The sequence below is a fragment of the Balaenoptera physalus genome, assembly GCF_965194825.1.
Source record: "Balaenoptera physalus genome assembly, chromosome: 9".
In the NCBI taxonomy this organism is placed as follows: domain Eukaryota; kingdom Metazoa; phylum Chordata; class Mammalia; order Artiodactyla; family Balaenopteridae; genus Balaenoptera; species Balaenoptera physalus.
In genome coordinates this window covers 35,115,982-35,141,171 of record NC_138888.1, presented here as the reverse complement: position 1 = coordinate 35,141,171, position 25,190 = coordinate 35,115,982, and the positions used below count along the sequence as shown (strand labels likewise).

The following is a 25,190-nucleotide window of genomic DNA, read 5'->3' as shown; positions in this document are numbered from 1 at the left end:
TCATGCATGAACTCACCGTCTATGGGTCAGCAGTTTGGGTTAGGCTCTGCTGGCAGATTTTCTGTTGCTCTTGCCTTGGCTCACTAATGTGATTTTTTAGTAATCTCGGGGCTGGATTGAAGCTGTATGATATAGAACAACCTCAACTTTGGTGATTGGCTTCCTGTCATCTGGTTCTCTACCATGTACCTCTTCGGCAAACTAGATGGAGCTTGTTCACATGGAGTGTGCTTTCTAAAAGGGCAAGAGCAGAAACAGCAAGGCATCTTAATGTCTAGGCTGGCAAGTTGCTCAGCATCACTTTCACTACATTCTGTGGGCAAAGCAAATCACCAATCATCTCAGTTGACGTGGAGAAATACACTCTATCCCTTCATGGGTGGAATTGCACAGATTTTGTGGCCATTATATCTAACACAGTGATATTATCCATACAGGATTATGGACCTGCTTTATCACAAGAGGGTGAGTGTCAAAACTATCAAGGAAAATATTCCTGTTTCTACTGGAGTGTCTAATTCTGAGAATTCATTTTGACATAATGAATGATAGAAAATAAGGAGAAACACAACAGGTAAGGTTTTAAATAGAACATTTAAACAAGGAAGAATTATTGTTAAAAATCCACAGCAATCACCAAAAGAATGGAGAAATGGAAGTGAAAGTAAATGAAATGATGATGTTATAGGAACGTGTCAATACGGTGTTCAGTGGGGTAGTTTCCATCTTGGTGAGTCTGCCTGGTAGTTACGAGCTGTAAGTGAATAAGGATGCCCAGGAACTATTCTCCATGGAAGACAAGTGTTGAAGGAAAGACAAGTGTCAGTAAAGACAAAGCAATGGAAATGGAGGGAATGTCTATGAAGAGGGTGAGGATTATATTTGTCAATTATTTAAAGTGGAGCAACTACCAAATGTAAAATAGCTAGCTAGTGGGAAGCAGCTGCATAGCACAGGGAGATCAGCTCTGTGCTTTGTGACCACCTAGAGGGGTGGGATAGGGAGGGTGGGAGGGAGACGCAAGAGGGAGGGGATATGGGATATATGCATACCTATAGCTGGTTCACTTTGTTATACAGCAGCAACTAACACAACAATGTAAAGCAATTATACTCCAATAAAGATATTAAAAAATAAATAAATAAAATAAAATAAAATGGAGCAGAGGACACAATGGAAAAAGCTCAGAGAGGATTCAGTGTAGCAAAAGAAAGGTGAATCTAGGTTCAAGTATTTTGAAGGAAACTATTTGTGCTTGAGAATATTTGCTACAGCTATCCCCCCAAAATCTCATTTTTCCGACAGAATGACATGTCTCTAGCTGTTGATTGTGATCAACCAAGGATGTGAAGACCTTGGGAAAAATTTTTGCTTGGATAATAAAGAAAGGACAGTCAAAGCATCACTGTACATAAATAACTCAACTCAATGACCTGGCAACTTAGAACTGGCAACATATCAAAAAGGCATAATAAATATTAATCTACCTTTGTACAAAGATGAGTTGCATTGAATTCTGAGTTATTGTGGTTTAGGTAATTTCAAGGCAAGAACACACTGAAGCTGGAAAAAGACTTAAGTTCAAGTCTTCCATTCCAAGGATGACTCTGGAAAGAGTTAAATCTCTCGCCTAAGACTGGATGGATATATAGTGGCCTTGGGGATTCTACCTGTACGTGTCTCAGGCCAAGCCAAATATCTGGGAGTCACCTTTCAGATTCCTCTTTCCTTTCACCTCCCATGCACTTCAGCAAAAAACAATATTATTTCTTACAAGGAAGACCGCAGAGAGTCTTGAGAAAGATTCCTCCATGTGCAAGCAGAGAGGGGGAGTAGCTGCTTCTGGAGGAGGGACAAAAAACTCCTTTTGGCCCCTTCTCTCTTATTCTTTTATGGAACAAAAGCCCTAATCTCTGTGTGTGGGAATAATACGGCAACAAACTGTCACTCTCAGGACACTGGGAGAAGGTAAGATAAAAACTGTGTAAACATGGGGAAAAGGAAATACATGGCAGAAGGCCTAAAACTAGAACAAGAGGAGGGTGAATAGCACTTTTGCACCTAGATGACCTAAGTTCCAATAGCTCAGAATTCAATGTAGCCTGTCTTTGTACAAAAAAAATATTAATATTTATTATTCCTTTTTGGTACGTTGCCACGTTCAAAATTTTTTTTGAAGCATATGAAGTCAAAGAAATGAATGTACTTCCAAGCTGGAAAGAAATTAGCACCAGACTCAGATATCGAAGATTGATATGTTAAAGTCCCTAATGGAAGAGGTGGTCAACATACAAGATCATACAGCTAATTTCAGCAAAAGGATAGAAACCTTAAGAAATAAGAAATGGAAATGTTAACAGAGATGAGGAATGTCTATGAAAGGTATATCAATATCTCATTAATATACTTTGCTGAGGCAAAAAAAAATTGGTGAACTTGAAAATAGGTGAATAGAAATTACCAAAACATAAATGAATAAAAGATAGGGAAAAATAGAACAGAAAAAAGAGAATGGGGCAGAAGAAATATTTGAAATATTAATGACTCAGAATTTTCCAAAGTTAATGACACACATAAAACTACAAACCCATGAAGTACAGAAAACACCAAACAGGATGCATAAATTAAAAAAAATCATTAGCATATTATATGCAAACTGCTGAAAACAAAGAAAACTCCTGAAAGTATCCAGAGGAAAAAAAGAAACATTACGTACTGTACTCTTCAGAGTAACTGAACTCTTTTTACATTGGCCTATTCAGAATATATTCAGAATACATCTCATTTCTTAAAGGCAAATGAAATTAAGTCCACTGAAAGTGTATCTATTGCATGCAAAGCAATGTGCTGAATCATGGAAGATTTTTGAGAATAGAACTTGAGCTGATTGAAAAAAGTACAATAGGGTAAAGTGGAGATGAGAAAGAGAAAGCTACAATCAAACATAAAGTGTGAAAACCACAAATGGATTATTCAAAGGGACAGTGGATGAGGTATTTCTGTGTAACAAAGATAGTTGGATAAGGTTGAAAAGCTGACAGGTGATCAAAACATTGTAGTCTGGACTTGGTTAAGTGGAGAGCAGTGTTTATAGTAATATCTTGAATGGTGTCATAACAAGATCAAAACAGTGCCATGAGATCTTATTCTGAATGCACTGCATAAGATGGATTGGATCAGGAGGGACAAGAATTCGGGACAGCAGTACCCTAACTTTGCAGTGTTCCAGAAATGGAGTGATAGCTCTTAGAATTAGGTAATTTTTTAAAAATGGAAAATTTAAAGAGATAACCAATAAGTCTTGTAGAAAGCTGGTGGAGATTGTAGGGACAGTGCCCTCAATTAAAGGGTAAGAGTTAGGTAATCAAAATCATGTGTAGATGTGATTTATCTCGCACTTTCTTCTCTTCTGGGGTTTCAAACAGGGTGTCTAGTGATATTCTCCTCTTGTGGCTCTAGATCTCCCAAAAAGTTAATGTTTAACCTGCATACCAGGTCAAGGAGTTCAGGGTACATCTTTGTTTTAAATATGTTTCTAGTGTATAATTTTCAAGTATATCCATGTCCTTGTTCCAATGAAGATGCAGTTTTGGTGTTTTGCTTTTTTTTTATTTTGGTTTTGGTTTTTGCTTCTTTCCCTTTATATTTCATTCCATAGTAGAGGGAATAAAGATAATTTTACAAAGGAGTTAATAATAACCCATTTCAGACAAAAAAGTATAACCAAGGAATATTTAATCAGGAAAAATATAGCCTATCTGCTGTACTATTACACTTATATAAATATATCACGTGTAATTAAAATATTAACTTTAAAAATATTTTACATGCTCTTAAGTATAAACCAATTAAATATTTAGGGATACCTTATTTTATTTTATTTGTTTTTTAAAATTAATTTTTATTGGAGTAGGGATACTTTATTTTAGAAACATTGACTATACCTTCTGTTTCTGACAGTTCAAAAAATTTTATTGATTACTAGGACTCTTCATGTGTGAGCATAAAGCCATGTGCTTTGCATACAAAACACTCTAAATCTTTCTACTCTTCGACCAAGGGTGGGGAATAGAAGAAGGATGAAAGTATGGCTCCATAGTTCTCGGGGATCTAGCTTTGCATTCTACCATTCCCAAGATAGTATCATTGTCCTTAAGTGTCGAGATGGAATTATAGCCATTACTTTCACAATCCAAACTACAACACAGATGAAGGGATAAGGAAGTGGCATGTCCTCTTCTTTTAAGGGACATGTGGGCACCATTTCCATTTATGTTCCAGTGGCCAGCAATTAGTAACGTGGTTGCTTGAGCCAGGGATACTGGAAATGTAGTCTTAATTCTGGTTGTCCATGTTCCTAACTAAAATTCTAAGGAAGAAGGAAAATTGGAAATTAACTAGGAATTTTTGCCAACAAACTGGCTTGGCCTATTGGATACACAGGCACACTTCAAGCTTCTCCCTTGCAACAGAAACTTCTATTAAGTGGATCTTTCATATATTTTCATAAATCCTAGTATATCAACATTCATATTTACTGTGCAATATATTAAAGCTTCTTTTTGAGACGGAAGTACTCTAATATCATATGTGATATATTTTTAAATCATAATTTAGGCTCGGGAACTCCTGGAAGGTGTCTGTAGTTTTATCTATAATATTATAGGCCATCCTAGCCTAAGCTATTCTTTAGGTTCTGATGCAGGAGTTCCAAAATTCAACTATTTTATATGTTAGCCAATATATCAATTTCATGTACATTACCCCCCCAAACACTGTTGAATAGCTTTTGCATGGAGAAAACTCAGCCCTTTTAGAGGATTCCATTCCTTTATAATGAAATTGTAATCACCAGGAATTTTTTTTTATATTAGTTGAAAATTACACCTGAAATTAGAATCGGTTAGACTTTGTCTTTCCCTCTGGAATCTAGAGATATGTGATTCAGTATGGGATCTAGCAGTTTTCATATTCAATAAATATGCTAACTAAATGTATAAAAAGTTTTTTCTTAGTCTTTGGTGAGAGATAAACTAATGGGCATCTGAAGGTTTTCCATCAGGGACCTATGATCAAACATTCTCTAGAAGTACTCACAGGACTCAGCATGTAGTTATACTCATGGATAAGATTCTCTACAGTGATGTAGTAGGATATGCAGCTGAACCCTAAGGGAAAAGACACAGGCAGAGTCTAGAGGAATGCATGTGTCGGTTTCCAGGTATGCTCTCTCCCTCCCGTGAGAGGTCACACAGGGCACACTTTCACCACAGCAACAAACGTGCAGCAACATATGTGTGATGTTTCCACCCAGGGATGCCCATTAAAAGCTCAGTGCCCAAGATGTTTATGGGGGGGCTAGTCACATAGGCATCCTCTGATTTACTAGGGGGCTGGTCACATATGAAAATTCCAGACTCTACAAGGAAGCAGGTGTTTCACACATACCTTATTGTTTGCACAGTCTAGGTACAGTTAATCACCTTGTCACTTAGCTGTAGATTGGGAACTTTGAGAGCCAAGTACACAAATGCCAGCCAAGGGTCAACCTTGCCAGCAGGTTTTTCTTATAATAGCAATCTCAGGTTTGCTATGTAAACTCTTTTCTGCAAAGATAAGTAAATTCCATGTCTTTATATTTCTAGATGAATAAGGTCAAGACAGATGTGTAGGAGTGTGCTTAACTTCATAGGCATTAAAGGACAATGTAAATATAGTAGCAGTTTCCTAAAAGTGTTTAAAATATTGACTCATTCAACATTAAAATTTTCAACAGCTTTTTTCAACTGTCATGTGAATAACATATTGATGATGTTATTAAACAAGGGAAGCCCCCTATTTTTTTCATTTCCTTTTTTAAAATTGAAGTATAGTTGATGTACAATATTATATTAGTTTCAGGTATACAACATAGTGATTCAACATTTTTATAGATTATACTCAATTTAAATTTATTACAAAATAATAGCTATATATATATATATAGTGCTGTATAATATGATCTTGTTGATTATTTATTTTATACATAGTAGTTTGTATCTCTTAATTCCCTACCTCAAACTGCCCCCCTTCCCTTCCCTCTCCCTTCTGGTATCCTCTAGTTTGTTCTCTTTACCTGGGGAAGCAGCCTGTTTTCACTGGTAAGACTTTCCCAGGGAAGGACTATCATCTCCAGGAAAAAGAACAGAGATTTGATTTGCTAGGATATAAGCAAATACCATGACTTCTTCCTCCACTTCCCAATAAAAGCTCTGCCACAATCTCCACCCCCAGCTCTGGCGTGATGGCTTTCCTTCCTCCTTGGGCCTGTGCACTAGTTGGTTGCATTTCTGTTTCTTTAGCAGGAGCTTTCAGTATCTCAGATCTGTATCCCCCCCTGTGGAGTGAGAGTCCTGGTCAGTTCAGTGACTACAGGGTGGAGAATGGGAAGTATGTTATTGATCCCTGGGTATACTCTAAGAGAATGGGGATGTACAAAATCCTCATGAACAAAACAGCCAGTTATTTTGAAAAATTTGCACCAGATAATGAACAAAATTTTTTATGGGGATTGCCTTTGCAGCATGGCTGGCAATATACTACAGGTAAGAATGACCCTTGTTTTTATTCTAATGATCTTCTAATATAACCATGTTGTAATTGGGAAATGGAACTCTGTATACACCATAGCATGTCTTTGAAAATTGATTCTTTTCTTTTTCCTCTTTTCCCCTCATAACCCTTATTTTTCTACTGCTTCTCCTTCTCCTCCATCAGTCTTTCTGTGTTGCCTGTTTTGACTAGAAACTGCAATGGGGCATATGGCATAGTTGCCAAACACAAAAAGACTTCATATTCAACCTATTGGGCATTCTACAAATATTTATTGAACTCCTACTAGGTGCCAGACTTTATTCTAAGCCCTGGGATGAACAGAACAGTCGAGGAGATACGGATTAAAAGCAGAAGGTGATGTCAAATTAGTTTGAATTTCTTAAAGTTCTAACTGTGATAACCTATACATGGAGATGGAGAGAAGCAGGAGTGGCACCTTGTTCATGAGGATGTTTCTCTGCAAAAGATTGATTCCTTTCAAAAATAAAATACATTCTAGTGTTTAGTTAGAAGATATGTTTGGGCCAAAGACTCACAAATTATAAGATATTTTGGCTGATGGAGAAGGTCATGAAACAGAGTGGTGCCTCCTTCACTCCATACTGATAACACCACCAATAAGGAAATTTGTTCTGTTCTGATGGAAAAAATATACGGAAAAGATTAAGGTTTGTCTAAGATCTGAGGAGGAGTCACGTACAGGAGCTACTGAGTTGGCAATTCATCCACCTTTGTCACGTGATGTCCTGAGACTCAAACCAACTCCTATTTATCTGGCTTTCCTCAGAGTCAAAAAGATAGAGATCCAGAAGAAATCATTAGCACATAGTCCGCCATGGGAGGCACGCCAGACTCCGGGGCCTGGGGGCCAGCGGTAGATGGAGGCTGAATGCTTTTCTTATTCTTTCATTACATTCACATATTATGATCAAGCCTGACTAAACTCATCTAATGATGGGCTTATATGTCTCCAGCATTTTCTAAAAGCAGCTGTGGGGTGCGGGTAAGTAAGTACTGCAGACAGTTTCCCTGCCATCAAAGACCTTACAACACAATTGAAACAGGAAAGGTATTAGAAATTAAACAGAGAACAATAAATAACAACCCTTTGTTAAAAATTAAAGTGCAAAACAAGGGACACAGTGGAGTCAGCTGGAGTAATCAGAAAAAAAAATGCATTTGAACTGAGATTTGAAATGTGGACAGAATTTCACTGTGGAAAAAGAAACAAAATCTACTAGGGAATAAAAGAATGAACAAAAGCAGAGGTTCTCGCGTGTAGCTGCATGTTGAAAACAACCACCTAGTTTTTAAAAATATCAATGCCTAGGTCCACCACCAGAAATTCTATTCTGATTTAATAATATGGAAAATTAAGCTACAGAACAGAGCCTGGAAATAGCATGGCATAGGTATATGTGACTGAGTGCAGGTGTGTGTGCACGCGCGCGTGCGTGTGCAGCCTGAGGAATAATCAATTAGGAAAACTCACACTTGTAATATTCATGCAGGTTAACAGCATTAACAAGTTCTTTATCAATCATTGCTTTGAGAACGATTAGGTTAGGAAAAGGAGAATAATCACAAAAGCAAATAATATTCAAAACAGATAACCCAAAAGTGGAATACTGCGGTGATGTTAGATGAAGGAATAGAAATTGGTTCTGAGATGGGAAATGAAGGGTAAAGAGTGATAGGAAGATAAACACAAGTCATCAGAAGAGAAATGTTTGTGCATCTTTGCAAACAAACTGCGCCTAGGTAAGGGACAATTATTACCGTCTTCAAAATGTGCATAATAAATAACCCATGCATCCTCTCTCTTCTAGGCAGATTAGTTGATCCCAGCCGAAGGACAGACTGTGGCTATGAATCTGGAGATCGTTTGTGCATCTCTGTGGACAGTTGGTGGGCTGGTATGTTCATTTAATAGCAAAATAGGTAATAACCTTCCTGCAAAGTAAATATTCAACCTAAAATCTGAGGGACAGAGACAAAACAAAAACAGCACTATTCCTCTGTAAAAAGGAATTTACTTCGTCATGTACCTTGTGGCCTTTATGTCACATTCTAGGATTTATGGCCACAATTTCAATAATGATTCCTTCGGACATATTTCACACGGGGACTGAATTGAGGAACAGCAAAGGACGACGGCCTTTGAACAACCAGCATTGGCAGTTTGATGGGAGGTCCCACTAGCCAGAGGAGTCTCCAAGGACGAGGAAGGATGAGAAAGGAGAGGACAAGAAAATAATGCTTTCTTCTCATTTTGCTCAGATAAAATGTGTTTAACTTTGAAACTCATAAAAATGTCAGAGATTAATCTACCACAAATAGTTCCATCAATCAGTAATCTAAGGCCTCTGTTGGATATTTAATACTAAAATAATTAGAAGGTAGTTTCTAATTCTTTAACTTTATTTTGTATTTCAGTATTTGAAATTAATTTACACACACTTTCTTAGAGATATTTCCCAATAATTAGAAACAAGGTCACATTAAATTTCACTTTCTTGCAGTGACACACATCCTATACACCTTTACCTATTTTTCTCATAGGATACCAATGGAGTATTTTCAAAGACTCACAAATAGTCATGACTACAGATCTAGAATTCAGGCTTCTTTTGTCTCACATGGACTCCATAGTTTGGAGTATAAGCCTGCTACCCTGGGGCGTAGGACTGCATTCAAAATACATGTCTATGATGAAAAATGTTCTGCATCACCAGTGGGAATCAGTACAACAAGCTTTACAGTCAACTATATCATGATGTCTAAATTTGCTGGAATAGGTTTCATTTAGAGAGAAATTTAAAAAATCTTAATTCAGTGTTAACTTAATTATCCAAAGATCTATTGCCAACACTTACCCAATATTTTTGCTTTAAAGACCTAATGTGACGTCATGGTTGCACATTAAACTTGGTTAAATAAAATACAAAATATCAATACTATAACCATATTAAGATAATTTAGAAAAAAATCACATTTCATGGTAAAACCTCAGCTAGAGGTGTTGTATCATTCTGTGCACAAGTAGACATCTTTCTTCCATTTTTACATAATGCTTTGAAAAATGAATGGTACCAAATTCATTAAAATTACTTTTTGTTTTAAAATATTGTAGTCAACTATTTTAACCCATATTCATTTCCAATTGTAGAGTCATTAACAGAAACATGTTAAAGTTATGTATATGATCCTTAGGGAGATTTTCAATATTTTGCAGTGACTTTTTTTCATGTTCCTGCATCTGTGAGTTTTTGCTTAATGGTTTACAGATTACTTTAAAATATCCTCTATCACATTTGTTAGTGCTTGTGATAATAATAAGTATTTTGCACTTACAGACATAAATTACTTTCTATGTGCACTACCCTTCCTTGCTGCGGTTGATTCTGGCATAATGGGGATATCATCAGATCAAGTCCTGCTTTTGCCACCGCCGAAGGACCAGACAAAGTTTTGTCTTAATATTTCTAGTTGTCAGTCATCCTTTCCTAAGACGATGAACAAGTGGAATGCCCTTTACAAGGTGCCTTTATTAAGTTTTATAATTTATTCTCTTAGGAGGTGGTAAGAGAATTTCTTTTTCTTTTTTTTGTATAATGCTTTCCGTTTAGGTTTTTGTGTGCATTATATGCTATAAAAATGTAAAATTTTATGCCAGTTATATTAATATCATTACGTTACAGCAGGGCATTACATGTCATTTACACCCTCTGAACCAATGCAGCATTAACAGAAAATCTATCCACTCTTCTTACCCTAAATAAGCCATACATAAATGTGAGAGCACATAGGATATCTCACTGAATGAAAGGATTATTCTGGTAAATTGAACCTTCAAGTCAACTGAGCAATAACACTTGGGAGAAATATGATTATGGAGTTGGTTTTAGAATAGTCAATTAACTTATTTCAAGTGATTTGATAAGCGGTCACAAATAGGTATAACTAAACAATTATGTGGCAATCAAAACCAAATATTCAGTGACCAAAATAAAATACATTGGTTAAGTACAGTCATGAACCAAAATCAATGCTAAAAGATAAATTTACTTGTTCTATAGATTATTAGTTTATTTTTAAAGATGTGATTAAATTAAATATTCTGGTAATTTCCCACTTTTCTTAATGTTAAACTTTTGTGGTAATTTCAACTATGGTAGCAGAAAAACAACTGATAAACAAAAAGTAAAGTTCTCTTGGTCAGTATAAAATACTGACTTTTGGGAAAACACATGCAGTTCATCTCTTATAGATGCACTCAGTATTACTACTAATAATAGATAATTATTATAGTCTTTACAGAGTGTTAGTCACTAATGGCTTACACAAATTAATCCATAGAAACAAAACTTTCCTGTCATGTAGAATATTGTTAAATTGTAAATGTGAACAAAATTAAATTGTAGAGAAGAATTGTTATAGTTGCTCAAATATGAATAAATTTCTTCTCTTTACTATAGCGTTTGCAGTCACCTTCTAGTAGCTTTGATGACTTGTTGAAGTACTTGTGGGATGCACATCTCTCAGCCTTGAAAGATGCTTACAAAATTTTTGAAGATAGGTAAGAATGGATCCCAAGTTATTTCTACTTAATATGACAAATAATTTTTCGGCTTATTTATGCCTTTTTATTCGTTTTCTAATATCAATCTTCCTATTAAATATTATATTTAATCATTGGGGATTTTAATGATGATGTGTGATTATTTTAGTATGATCAGGCTTAAAAATTGTTTTATGAAGAAGGGGCAAAAATTTGAGAAGAAAAATCTTGTACCAACCAACCACCCACCCAACCAAAAAAACATACAACCAATTTCTCTCTATTAAAAAAAAAAAAGAAAAGAAATTATCACTGTTTTTTTTAATCATAGACACATAATATGGTAGCTACATACTTGGGGAAGAAAATTCAGTAGCATCAGGGTTTGCATACAAAATAGCCTAGAAGATTATCAAGCCACTCCACAGGTACACTTAGAAGTATTATACACCTAGATGTGAGAGTGTAAGAATGATTTGTGTTAAGATGTGAACAGCACTGTATTAGTTAGTGTTCTTCACAGAGACAGACCCAATAGGAGATGATAGATTTATAGATACATGATAGATAGATATAGATTTTTTGTAAGGAACTGGCTCCTATGACTATGGAGGGTGGCAAATCTGTAATTTGCAAAGCCAATGTCCAGTTCAAGTAAAAAGACTGCAGCTGCTATAGAACCAGGAAGAGCCTATGTCTCAGTTTGAAGGCCATCAGCCAAGAGAATTCTCTCTTACTCACTGAAAGATTAATTTTTTGTTCTAGTCAGGCTTTCAACTGATTGGAGGAAGCCTATCCACATTATAGAGGGCAAGTTGCTTTACTCCGTCTACAGATTTATATGGTAATATCTTCCAAAAATACCCTCGCAGAAATACCCAAAATAATGTTTGACCAAATATCTGGGCACCCTGTGGCCCAGTCAAGTTGGCGCATAAAATCAATGATTACAGACGCTATTTAGGGGGTGGAGTCAATCCCCAAGAGTGAAGTATGGGCTAGAAATCTGGGTATAGTATAAAACAGGAACAACAACAACAACAAAAATCAGGGCTCATTGGCATTATACAAGCAAATTTGTAAATCCAGCCAAGAATGTTGGGTACCTCATATTCCACTGGTTGTTGTCTGTCTCACGAACTCCATCATCCAGTAAGGTAAATAAATCACCTGATTAGCAGATTCACAGCATATGTCCTCCTTTACCTATTGGTTTCAACAACTAGGTATTAAATTGGGCAATCCAAACAGTGACAAACTCAGTTTTCTCATCTTTGAACTTGTAATAATAACAGTACATACTACTTAGGGTAATTTTGGGGATTAAATCTATCTATGCATCAGGCTTAACATACCACTGTCACATGAGAAGCAGTCAATGTAAAGTAACTATTATCATCACAAGAGGCAGTAGAGGGCAGTTGTAAAGAACATGAGCTTTAAAGCCAAGTTGCTAGGGTTTCAGTCCTGACTCTGCAATTAATTAGATGCGTGGCCCTGTATTGCATCCAGTTTTTCTCACAAGAATGTGAGGCACAATCAACAGCTATTAACCCTCAGCCTCATAGGACAGTAAGCGTTGATTACTCACGTGCCTGAGGCTTAGCTGGGCAGCTCTGCGGATCTTCCTGGGCTCATGTCATGTTGGCTGATTTTTACCAGCCCCACAGGGGTGAGTGGGAAAGCTCAGCTCTGCTCCACTTGTCTCTCGTTCTCCATCAGGCAAGCCTGGGTGTTCTCCACTGTGATGACAGAATAGCAAGAGAGAGAAACCAAGTGTGAAAATGCATTTTAAGCTTATGCTGTGTCAAGTGGGCTAATATATATTTTTAAATTTTTAATTGAAGTATAGTTGATTGACAATATTGTGTTAGTTTTAGGTATACAGCAAGGTAATTTGGTTTTATACATATATGTATATAAATATATATATATTTATATACATGTATATGTACATATATATATTTATATACATGTATATGTACATATACATACATATGTATCTAAATTCTTTTTTATTCCTTTCCATTATAGTTTATTACAAGATATTGAATATAGTCCCCTGTGCTATACAGTAAATCCTTGTTTATCTATTTTATACATGGTAGTATGCATCTGGGGAAGGGGCACTGGAAGATGACATGCCAAAAAACAGGGACATAGAGAGTATTGAAGAATTGAGGCCATGTTTACAATCTGTACAGCCTGGGGAACTTCCTTAAAACCTCATGAGTTACTTTCTTTAGGTAAAAATAAATACTAGGAGTTGTTTCTTTACATGAGACAATACTGAACCATGTGTAGTCTACATATACTTAAATAAAACTCTGTGGTCCTGGATCCTCAGATTGGCTGGTACATGTATATATTTTATGTTTTAAAATATATTTTAAATTAAAATGAGCCTTTTAAGGTGTATTTTTCTTTTTGCTTGGACATAATTTAACTGACTTATTGGTTGAATTGTTCAATAGCACATTCAATAGGATAATGTGAAAGGCTTCCATTGAATTTCACTTGTGCTCCTATGGCCTCTGTGTCTTGATCTGGTACCCACATCCCTTTCCCCCTTTCCTAGTGTTGCTGACTCCCTTGCAATTTGTTTAATCCATTGTTACTAGGGCTACGTGGCTATTGGTCAAAATCCTTATGAATTCACATTTCCTTTAATCCTTACTTCATAATCAGCTGTGATGTGACTAAAAATAGTCAACTGTGAATCCATACCAAACTCTTCTCTCATTAAGAGTCCACTGTATGCAGTCTTCCACTTCTGGGTGTTAGAGGCAGGAAGGAGCCTGTGTGCATGTGAGCGAAACACAGCAAGGCTTCTTCTCTGGGTTATGTTATGATTTGCTTAACATTGACAAACATGATGCAAATGTTTTCTGTTTAATAGACCCTACGTATGTACTTTGGAAACAGAAAAATTAGACTATAACCTAATTACTAGAAAATGGAATATAATCTAACGAGAAAACAAACTTTTAAATATATGAGTAATAGAGTGCTTTGGGAATATAGTGGAGTAGGAAGTAGTTGATTCCACCTCAGGTGGGATGGCAAACTTTGTGAAGGAGGTGACACCTATGATGAGACTTAAAAGAGAATGTAGCTGATGAGCAAAGCAGGGAGTAGACAGTGTTTCAGGGGGAACAACTTTGTTCAAAACCTGCAAGTTGTTCAGCAGTGGGTGGGGACAGGAGCCATGAATTATATAGTTATAAAACGAATTACTACACCCTAACCTTTCCACTGTAATAACTTGTTCCCCAAATAGGTGAGAGTTTGGTTTCCCAGCAGATTTCCTCCACTAGAAAAAAACCCCATGTATTCAGAAAATCAGACCAGAAAATCAGACATCTGTCTCTCTAGGATGCTCAGTGTTTTAGGGGTCTCCTGACCCCAGGAAATCGACAGTTTTACTAAGGATGTCTGAGTCTAGCAGAGATTTTTTCTTGGAAACTTTGATTTTTATCTGCACATTTCTACTACTTAGTCATAGTCTAACACCTGGTTATATGATTCCCAAGGTATAAGGTATCTGGTTAATAGAGATTAAAAAAACCTCAAAATAAAATATAAACAACTGATGGGATGGTCCTTTCCAAATTTAAAATTTTAATTGCTTATATCTTCAAAGGCAGGCACTCAAGCCATCACATTCTAAAACTAAAAACTACATTCTTAGTTTGTTGGCAGAAGGTGATCTTTCCTAGAAAATGACGAGGCTGAAATTCTGAGTGGAGTAATTATAATTGTACATGTTTCCACTTGTCTTTTAGGTTAGAATATTATTCTAAACCAGAAGCAGATTTTGGAAGAGATTGGTGTGTGGCTTTAGACTATTTAGCTGCAGCCTGCTTTCCTACAACCTTTATTCGAATATCTGAGTTCCAGAAGGGCCTGCCACCACGAGTGCTTGTTGATGGGGATAAAGCCCCCTTCATCAGTGACTTTACTGACTTTCAGAACACAGTCCTGCTTGGTCTAAATCTTCTTCACGAAGTGGATAACGCTACAGGTAAAGGCCTTATAAACAATACGTTAAAGAAAATCAATATTGTGTTGAACAGATAAAGGAAGAAATAATGATTATTAGAGATATATGTTGTTAAAGCACACACTCTCAGAGAAAGTCATGGTTTCTTAAGGGTATCCGTTACACACATTTTGGTCCTTGCATTCATGGCTTGTCCTTTCTTATGGGTCCTGTTAGACTGCACCCCACAGTCCTGCAATCCTTGCAACAGCCCAGCCATGTCAGCTACAGAGACTTCAGCCATTTACTGCACAGGAAATCTTACGAAGTCAGAGGCAAAGGTCCTGGAGCCACACCCCACGGTGGTACAGCCAATAGCCGGCAGGACGCAGTAACAACCTTCCCTACACAGGGGAGGAGGCGGCTATCAGTTATAAGGGACGTGACATCAGAAGGGCTCCTTGGTTTCCAGGGGGATTGTTGGAATATGCCTCCCCTCAGCTCTTTGGGTTGGGAACTTGCGAGGGCCACTCTTTTCTGTTGAGTACCCAACATACTGGAGCCGTTCTGGTCCGAGGACTATAGAACAATCATTAGCTGAGGGTTGAGCTGATCACGAAGGTAGTTACTGATTAAAGTTTCAGCTTAGGAGGGGGAGGCAATCATGCACATAAATTAAGGGTAAGGCAGTGCCGGGTGGAGCAAGGCATATACAGACAGCAAGAGAGCCGCCATCTTATGGGGCCTGACCATACAGGTCCTTATTTACCCATGAGGCTACCAGACTACTTCGTGTACTTTATTCATCTACAAACCCAGATATATTCTTTTTTGTTGTTGTTGTTATAGTAGTTTTTTTAAGAAAAACCCTAATAACACTCTCAGATTTAGAAGAAAAAAAAAAAGAAAACCTGCTGTGATTAATGAGAAAACTAGCAAACTGACTTAGGTGAGTTCCCTCCATCCAGCCTTAGTAGTCTTGGCAGAAGTATTCTGCTTCAGCCCCTCAATTGTAGGGTTTCCTAGCAGAGTGAAAACCAGAAGAAATCTTTAATTGCAAGTTTGAATTACTACATCATCCTAATTTTCCAGACATGCTCTTATGCAGTGAACCAAACTTAAAACATAATTAAAATATTAGTATTTTAAAAACAAAAAAATGAATCTGAAAGATTTAAAAGACATAAAAGTCAAGTAAACATTAAACTATAAGTTTTTGAGCTCTTATTTGCATTAAGTAGAGTAAAAAAACCCAAACGTTTTAGGGGCTTCATGCAACTGAAGTCTTTTCTTGCTCCAGTAATGGTTCCAGGGCAGTGTTCTCAGTCCGTGGCAGCTTTCCTTCACACACTGAGTAGCAGACTAAAGATCCTTACATCTGTGGTTCTTCCAGCCCCTGGGCCTCTACATTAGTCACATTTCACCAGCAGAAAGACACTGTAGTGTTGAGAAAGCCTGGATATTTCTCTCACTTCATCTCATACTCTATTGGTATGAAATAGTCACATTGTCCCATATCTGGATGCAAAGGGGGCTAAGGAATTAAATTGTTGTCCAGGAACCACTCTTGTGTGACAAATCTACACCATGAAAGGAGATGCATGAATTTTAGGAGTCGCCTAGCCATCTCTGCCAAATTATTACATAGTATAATTGCATTCTAGGCCTGGATGGTATAAGCTGGCTCTTCCCTGTTAAGATGTAAAGGGTAAAGAACTGAGTCAAGAGTTGAAAGTCCTTGAAAGCTTGGAAGGCCCATACTACAATATTTTATTAAAAGATTCAATTTTATTGAAATTTAGCTTTGGATTTAATATGTGGTTTTGAGTTACTCTCACAAGAAAAAAATTGGTGATTAAATATTGAAAACTACTGATTTAAAAAAAAATAAACCTTGATAGCATAACTGTTTAGGTATCACATAATAAGGCATTTACTATTATCTATCCATTATTCTCATGGCCAACCACTCTCCACATTCCCACTGACACTCAGACTTCAGTAACAGTGCCAAAGGCCTTGGAATTTCCAAATAAGCAGAGGATAGGGAAAACATATATTGAAAGCAAAGCATAATTAAAATACAAATAGTGACATTTAAAACTGAACATTTTAAATTAATTCAATAGAAATACATATTTACATTCACAAAAATACTTTCAAAGTATCATTTAACACATTTTAGTCTCCAGAAGTATTTTATGATGTTCTTCATAAGGAACCTGAGTTAAATTCATTTGAATAAATAAGTAAAATCAAACTTTTCAGGCCTCAAGTTAGCTTTTTAACATTTTCACTGATGATAAGAATTGGCATGGAGGAGTTTTTTTATTTCTAATTATGTAAAATTCTCAACAACCTCTCCATCTTCAGTGGCATCAGCTTTTAATCCTTGACTACACATATTCTAACACTAAAGAACTCATATTAAAGCTGAGAAATAATATTAGGTAATAAATAAATAGTAAGAAAAGAAAGCTTGCATAGGTTTTTTGTTTTTTTCATGGGTGATATTGAAAATAAACAATGAAGACTGAGTGAAGGTTCAAAACTGTCAGAAGCTAGATTCAAGGTAATGAAATTCAAAGTGCTTTAAAAACTTATTAAACTTTACGTTTCAAGGCTGAGGCCAGCTGACCCCTTCACTGCCCCCATCCTGACCAAGAAGGTCATTGTCTCATCCTCCTTTCTTTGAATGGGGACAACTGTTTGCTGAAGTGTGATGTGTGAAGAAGTGGGAGAAAATGAGCTTGGGCATCTCAAAAGCTTCAATTCAGAGAGCAACATAGGAGGCTCCTGAGCTTACCTCTTTCAATAGACACACTTAATCTAGGGCTACATACAAAACAATTCCTTCTGGAAAGAATCCAGAAACTAGCTGAGTGACTCCTACACATCAGGCGAATGAGAAAAAAATCCCACATTGAAACAGGAAGGAGAATCTGTGCTATAAACCCCACCCCTGGCACAGTGACACATGCCTCGGAGAGATCTTACAACTCCCAGATTCTCCCTGAGTAGTGAAGGGTTTGGATCTGGCATCTCAGCTTTTAAGACTTCCACCTGAGAGATGGGCTGCCAAAACATCTAGCTTTGAAAGGCAACAGGGATTGCATCCATGAGACCCAGGAGGCTAAAGTGAACTAAGAGATACTTCTCAAAGGGCTTGTGCAAACTCACTGTGGCAAGCCCCTCAGAGCCCAAAGCAGTGGCAGCAGACTGAAATGGGCCCGGTCTTTCCATGAAAGAGGCCTACTTGCTTATCTTAATAGCTGCAGACTGAACGGCAGTCTTCTAACTTAATGCACATCAAGGGGCTGGCTACAATATTCTCCAGAGACTGGAAACCCATTGGGTGCCATCTTCACACTCTTCCTCTGTCTCACTCCAGATTGCTGATATATCCTGGAAAGGAACTTGTGCACACATTTGGTGCCCCACTTTTTTATAGCTGCCATGCAGGGGATACCCCTTGAGTGCCTGGCTGCGCTCTCCAGCAGAGTTTAAGTTCATGGATTCCACAGGACTGTAACAAACAAAAGCTATTGCCTGAGGATCCGGCTTACAATCAGCCTACATCTAGGTGCTACCTGAGGTCCTCCCCTTTGGGACACTGACAGGTCTTGGCACACCCTCAGTTACTGGGAGACACTAAGAACAACAAAAAAATTGCTTAGACAATCACAAAGATTGAGAAACAACCAAGAGCTGGGTCAGGGTTAAATGATAAATTTCATGTCCTATACAAGGCCACTCCTTCAAGACAGGGAGGGATGGCTGTATTATACAATGCATAGAAATCGACACAGAAAGTCAAGAAATGTGAAGAAAAAAGGAATATGTTCCAAATGAAAGAACAAGGTAACACCTCAGAAGAAAACCCTAATGAAACAGAGATAAGTGATTACCTGATAAAGAGTTCAAAATATTGGTCATGAAATGCTCACTGAGGTCAGGAGAACAATGCATGAACATTGTAAAGTAAAAAAGTAAAAGTAAAAAAATTTGGGCTTCCCTGGTGGCGCAGTGGTTGAGAATCTGCCTGCTAATGCAGGGGACACAGGTTCGAGCCCTGGTCTGGGAAGATCCCACATGCCGCGGAGCAACTGGGCCCGTGAGCCACAACTACTGAGCCTGAGCGTCTGGAGCCTGTGCTCTGCAACAAGAGAGGCCGTGATAGTGAGAGGCCCGCACACCGCGATGAAGAGTGGCCCCCGCTTGCCACAACTAGAGAAAGCCCTCGCACAGAAACGAAGACCCAACACAGCCAAAAATAAATTAATTAATTAATTAAAAAAAAAATTTGACACAGAGAAAATACCAGACAGAAATCACAGAACTGAAGAATACAATAACTGAACTGAAAAATTCAATAGAGGGGTTCAACAACAGACTGTTGAAGTGGAAGAAAGGATCAACGAACTCAAAGACAAGGCCTTGAAATTCATCCAACTAAAGAAGCACGGAATTCCCTGGTGGTCCAGTGGTTAGGACTCTGCACTTCCACTGATCTGCTGGGGGCATGGATTCGACCCCTGGTCAGAGAACTAAGATCCCAGTGTGACCAAAAAAAAAAAAAATTAAACAGAGTAAAGATAGCTTAAGTTCCAAATAAAATGAACCTAAGGAGACCCACACCAAGACACATTATAATTAAATTATCAAAAGTTAAAGACAAGGATAGACTCTTAAAAATAACAGAAGAAAAGCAGTCCATAAGACTGTCAGCAGGTTTTTCAACAGGAGCTTTGCAGGCCAGAGGGAGTGGCACAATATATTCAAAGCGCTGAAAGAAGAAACCTGCCAAATCAGAATGCTCTACCTGGCAAAGCTGTTTGTCAGAATTGAAGGCAGCTTTTTGAAGAAAAGCAAAAGCTGGAGTTCAGTACCATGAAGCAGCCTTATAAGAAATGTTAAAGGGACTTTTTAAAGCTGAAACAAAAGGGTGCTAATTAGTAACAGGAAAACACATAAAATACGTCTCATTGATAAAGGTAAAATACAGTTAAATTCAGAATAATCTAATGTTGTAATGGTGGTGGGTTAATCATTTATGAATCTAGTATGAAGATTAAAAGACTAAAGAGTAAAAATAACTATAACTACAATTACTTGTTAATGGGTACATAAGACAAGAGATGTCAATTGTGACACTGAGAACATAAAACTTGGGGGGTGGGGCATGAGAGTAAAAATGTAGAACTTTAGAATATCTTCAGACTTAAGTTGTAGGCTTAAAGTAGACTGTTATAAATATAACATATTTTATGTAAGTCTCATGGTAACCACAAAGCAAAAATCTATAGTAGATACAAAAAAAGGTAAAGAGAAAGGAATCTAAGCATACCCTACAGAAAATCATCAATCACATAGAAAGAGAGCAAGAGAAGAAGAAAAGCACAAAGGAACTATAAAACAACCAGAAAACAATGAACAAAATGGCAATAAGTTCATACCTATCAATAATTACTTTAACTGTCAATGGACTAAATTCTCCAATCAAAAGACATAGAATGGCTGAATGGAAAAAAGGTAAGACCCAACTGTATGCTGCCTACAGAGACTCACCTCAGCTTTAAGGAAACTCAGACTGAAAGTGAAGGGTTGGAAAAAGATACCCCATGCAAATGGAAACCAAAAGAAAGCTCAGGTAGCTATACTTATATCAGAAAAAATAGACTTTAAGACAAACATTGTAAGAAGAGACAAAGAGGATCAGTATATAATAATAAAGGTTCAATTCCACAGGAGGATATAACATTTGTAAATATTTATGCACCCAACATAGGAGGACCTAAATATATAAAGCACGTATTAACAGATCTGAAGGGAGAAATAAATAGCAAAAAAATAATACTAGGGGACTTCAACATATCAATAGATAGATCATCCAAGGAGAAAATCAATAATGAAACATCTAGGATTGAAGAGTATTTTGGAGATTATTAGAGTTTGCAAACCACTGGCCCCATAATGGATCAAGGCATTTCCGTTTGGTCTACAAATATAGATATTTAAGATATCAAATTATTTGTGAAAATATAATAATGATAAGTTTCATGAAAAGAATCTAAATTTCTGAGACTCTACTAAAAACATTATAATGCAGGGTATGGTGGGCCCATATTTCTGCATGTCACCAAGTTCCTGAAGTTGAGTAGGAACTGCCTCTCCTTGAAATAGTTTTTATAGCTACCATCACTACTAGTTTTCTTTTTTATTTTCTCTTTATTATTCTCCCTCTTCATCTCCACCCCAGATTTATCTTAAGGTGAAATTCCAGGATCCCTGAATTCCCTCCATGGGTTTTCACATAGCCAGGTCTGCAAACACTTGGCCCCAGTGAACAGCGTCCCATGGACACAGCAATCCTTGGGTGCACAGCTGCACAGTGCACAACTCCCACTACTAATTTTCTATATTTATCTAATCTCAAACATTTATGTTACCTTCCTAGTCTCTGTGGACATTAGCTTTCGCAGCCTCCAATATAAGTAATGACTAGTGTTATATATATGAGTTAAATCCCTCAAGGAATGAGTACTGGTAATTGTGCAGTACCAAGGATCACATTTTTTTTGCCCCTATCCAAAATCAAAACCAGTCAAGACAAGCAAAGGAATGAGTGAATGGAACCTCAGCTTTAATGCTGGAAAACAATTGAAGAATATGATTTAGACATGCAGCAACAATGTTCTCCCTACTACATACCCCTACTCTAGACCTGGGAAAGGGCACCCAAGGGAAAGTTTGCAGAATGGGTCAGTATCCTAGTATCACTTCCTCACTAGTCTAGATAGAAAAAAAGAGAAAAAGAGCTATTCCTGGATCTTAGGACTTTAGTAGATTAGCTCTAGCCAATTGAAAAGCATGAACTGAAGGCTCACACCCATTAATCAGGTAACATGCTTTATCTCCATGGAAAGGAGCAAAGGATGTTCATGAAAATAGCTCTTAATGGAAATTAAGCATGATCCTCCTATCCCCAAAGAGCCTAGGAAGAAAAAGAAGTATACTTGGGACCAAGTATTCTGGATACTGCCAAACTGTTACCTCTTGTACAGTAACAGATGTAACCTAAAATATTTCTTCTTTTCAAAAACTGTTTTTAAAACTCTAACTTATTTTCTCTTTATTTAAAATGCACTTTAATTACTGTACATTTTACTGATTTATTTTTAAGTATATTTAATATATTCAAACTTTAAAAGTCTAAGTGACACATCAAATGAAAATAAAAGTCTTCTTTACCATCTTTCTTCACTTGTATCTCTTGGTCTTCCACCTAATTTTAAAAAATCAGTCCTTGGTGCAAATTTATTGGATTTTAAAAAATACTTAAAACAGTGCAAATAAATGAATAAATAAAACCTATGTTGTCCGTACAAATGAAATCATACTCACTGCTCTGCACTATACTTTTTACTAGAAAATCTTCATGGAGCTTTTTCTGTATCAGGACATATTGATCCAACCCACTCTGTTTAAATGATATGTAGTGTTTCATTTAATGAATATACCATAACTGTGGACATTATTTTCTGTTATAAGCTGGTAGCAATAATGGAACAATGGCATTTTATGTATATACTTCTTGCCATAATTTATTATTTTACCAATAAATGTGTAGAAAGGAAATGTATTCAAGTTGATGGGTCATATATTGCCAAATGGTATTCAAAAAAATTTTCAGAGTTTACATTTTTGTTATAAAACTATGAATTAAGGTTCTTATTTTCTCCAGCCTACTATCATATAGCAATTTCTATAATTTGTGTGTAATGTAGAAAGTGCTACTTCACTCTTATATGAATTTACAATTCTTTGTGTTTGTGTGCTTTTCCCAGTTTTCTGGTTAATTGCTTATATTTCTTACTGATTTTTGTATGAAGATCTGGTCAATTAATTTTAAATTTAAAAACTTTACGTGTATAATTATCATGTACATATATATTTGTATCCAAATACATAGAATTTTATTTAAAATAAACATTTTAGCAAATGGGTATACATTTAAATTTACATGTAATTATTTTATATTCTTCCCAGATTCACTATCTTTGACTATATGGAAAATTTTAATGAAGACACAGGTTGCAAAGAAGCTAGCTCTAAAGATTTTTGAAGCAATCCTTGCAATCTTTAATCCAACGTTTCTGGAAATGATTAATGAATTAAAATGAACAATTCTAACAAATTGAGCAACAGTAATTTCAAAATTTAACACTATCATAATCATATAGTTTTCTTGTTTTTGGTGTTTTTGACTTATGCTCATTTGTTAGGATTTTGTCCGTGCATTCCTAACTTTAAATTCAACTTAATGCAACGATTATTTTCCTCAATTAGTAATTCTTGATTTTTGAATTCATTAACACTTAAAGTGTTTAGGATCTAAAGAAAATTGTATTAAGCTATCACAAATCACTATGAAATTAATAAACAGACAATAAACTTGTATGGCTCTTCTGTTGTTATCCTATGTAACCCGATTTCATGAAATTTAGAGCAATATGTCTTGCTGAATTATAATCAAAGTCCAGAACATTTTAAAATGAAGTACTGACATTCAATTAAAGTTTTAAAACTCATAAAACTGACCTGGCAAATAGAATATATAATTAGTTTGTTAGGGTTTTTTTGTGTGTGCTTTCACTGACAACAAGTGTACAGCAATTAGGTAAGTTTCCCCTCCTTTGGTCCACACTTGATAATGAAAGCTTAAGGATCAAATTTCTCAAGGTTGCTCTCATAGGAGACTGTATCCACTGGCCAGGAGGTGGTGACTTGTAGAGCCACATGAAGCTTTCATATAAAGGTTTTCCCAGTGATAGGGACAGAGTAAAGGAACAAAGTAGGTCAGTTTCAGGGGGCTCCAAGGAGCTCCAGTTCTTTATGGCTCAGCGAAGAAAGAATTCATTGAGAGGCAAAGTGATAAATAAGTGATTTATTAGAATAGGAAACTTGTGAGGCTTACAAGCAGGCTAGCGAAAGGGTGCTGGTGCTCTGCCCTGAGAACTTAGTGGGCTACACTTCTATAATCAAAGGAAAAGTGGGGAGGGGAAAAAGATCACCTTCTTCCTCATTCTTGAGGAGACGTCATTGGTTCCTCCTCCACTTCAGGCAGGGGAGTTTTCTTGTCCCTATGTGGTCAAGCTGGGACTGTCATGGAGGAATGGAAATGAGCAAAAAGACGGTAACATATGCTAAAAATGGTTAATCATCTCAGGTTTTAGTATAATGTCACCTTTTCCTTATATTTTTGTTTTTAGTGTGTGCAGAGGGGTGTGCCCTATAATCATTAAATTGCTGAGCTCACTGGGCAGGATGTGGGTCTCATGCAACCATTGTTTTATTGTTTGGGGGCATGTCTCAGGCTTCTGTTGCATGGTTTTGTTGCTATGCAAGCCTGCTTGGCTTTGTGGTTAAGCAAACCTGCTGTCTTGAGTTACCATTAACATACAGGGGTCTCCCATACTTTCTTCTGCACTTACAATCCCCTAGCAGGATTAACTATTTAATTACCTACTTTGTTCCTTTACTCCGTCCCTATCACCAGGACTCATCCATAGACTAAATCTACCCACTAACGGGTAGAAAAAGAAATTAGATAAATTGGTTTCAATAATATGGGCATCAGAGTAGAAAAGATATAGTTTAAATCTCAGCTCTATTGTTTTCCAGGGTGAACTTGGGTAATTTTTCTAACCCCCTCCGTGCCTCAGTTTAGTTATTCTTAAAATGAGATTATAAAACCTACTTGCAGAATTATTTTGAGAAGTCAATAAAAACATAGGTATAAAGTGACTAGGACTCTTCCAAATGAGTAGTAGGCATCCACAAAAATTAACATGCAATAATTGCGCTCAAAGATCAATGACATGCATTGTATTGTTGGTGCAGTAAAAACATCTTTGATGAGCCAAGACCATGATTAAATTTTTATTGAATCCAAAAGCACACAGAGAATTTCCTGGTTGCTGTAGACAACAGAGGCAGTGCAGCAAACACTCTCCAAAAATCTTCTACCCCAAAAATGTGAAGTAACTGTCC

The 25,190-nt window shown here is 36.7% G+C and overlaps 1 protein-coding gene across 1 annotated transcript; it reads left to right on the top strand.

Moving 5' to 3' along the window:
* The first annotated feature begins 1,030 nt into the window (after positions 1 to 1,030).
* On the top strand, positions 1,031 to 23,597 carry LOC309666826 (protein LEG1 homolog). The gene is made up of 6 exons (XM_082474886.1): positions 1,031 to 6,584; positions 8,424 to 8,510; positions 9,951 to 10,135; positions 11,073 to 11,173; positions 14,941 to 15,179; positions 23,187 to 23,597. The coding sequence occupies exons 1-6, from the start codon at positions 6,284 to 6,286 to the stop codon at positions 23,318 to 23,320; spliced, it is 1,047 nt and encodes a 348-aa protein (XP_082331012.1). The 5' UTR covers positions 1,031 to 6,283; the 3' UTR covers positions 23,321 to 23,597.
* The last annotated feature ends 1,593 nt before the right edge of the window (positions 23,598 to 25,190 follow it).

Excerpts from the sequence above, each read along its gene's own strand:
- LOC309666826 (XM_082474886.1), top strand. The coding sequence starts at position 6,284 with ATGGCTTTCCTTCCTCCTTGGGCCTGTGCACTAGTTGGTTGCATTTCT. Across the intron at positions 10,136-11,072 it reads AGTGGAATGCCCTTTACAAG|CGTTTGCAGTCACCTTCTAG; the intron begins GTGCCTTTATTA and ends TCTTTACTATAG. Across the intron at positions 11,174-14,940 it reads TACAAAATTTTTGAAGATAG|GTTAGAATATTATTCTAAAC; the intron begins GTAAGAATGGAT and ends CTTGTCTTTTAG.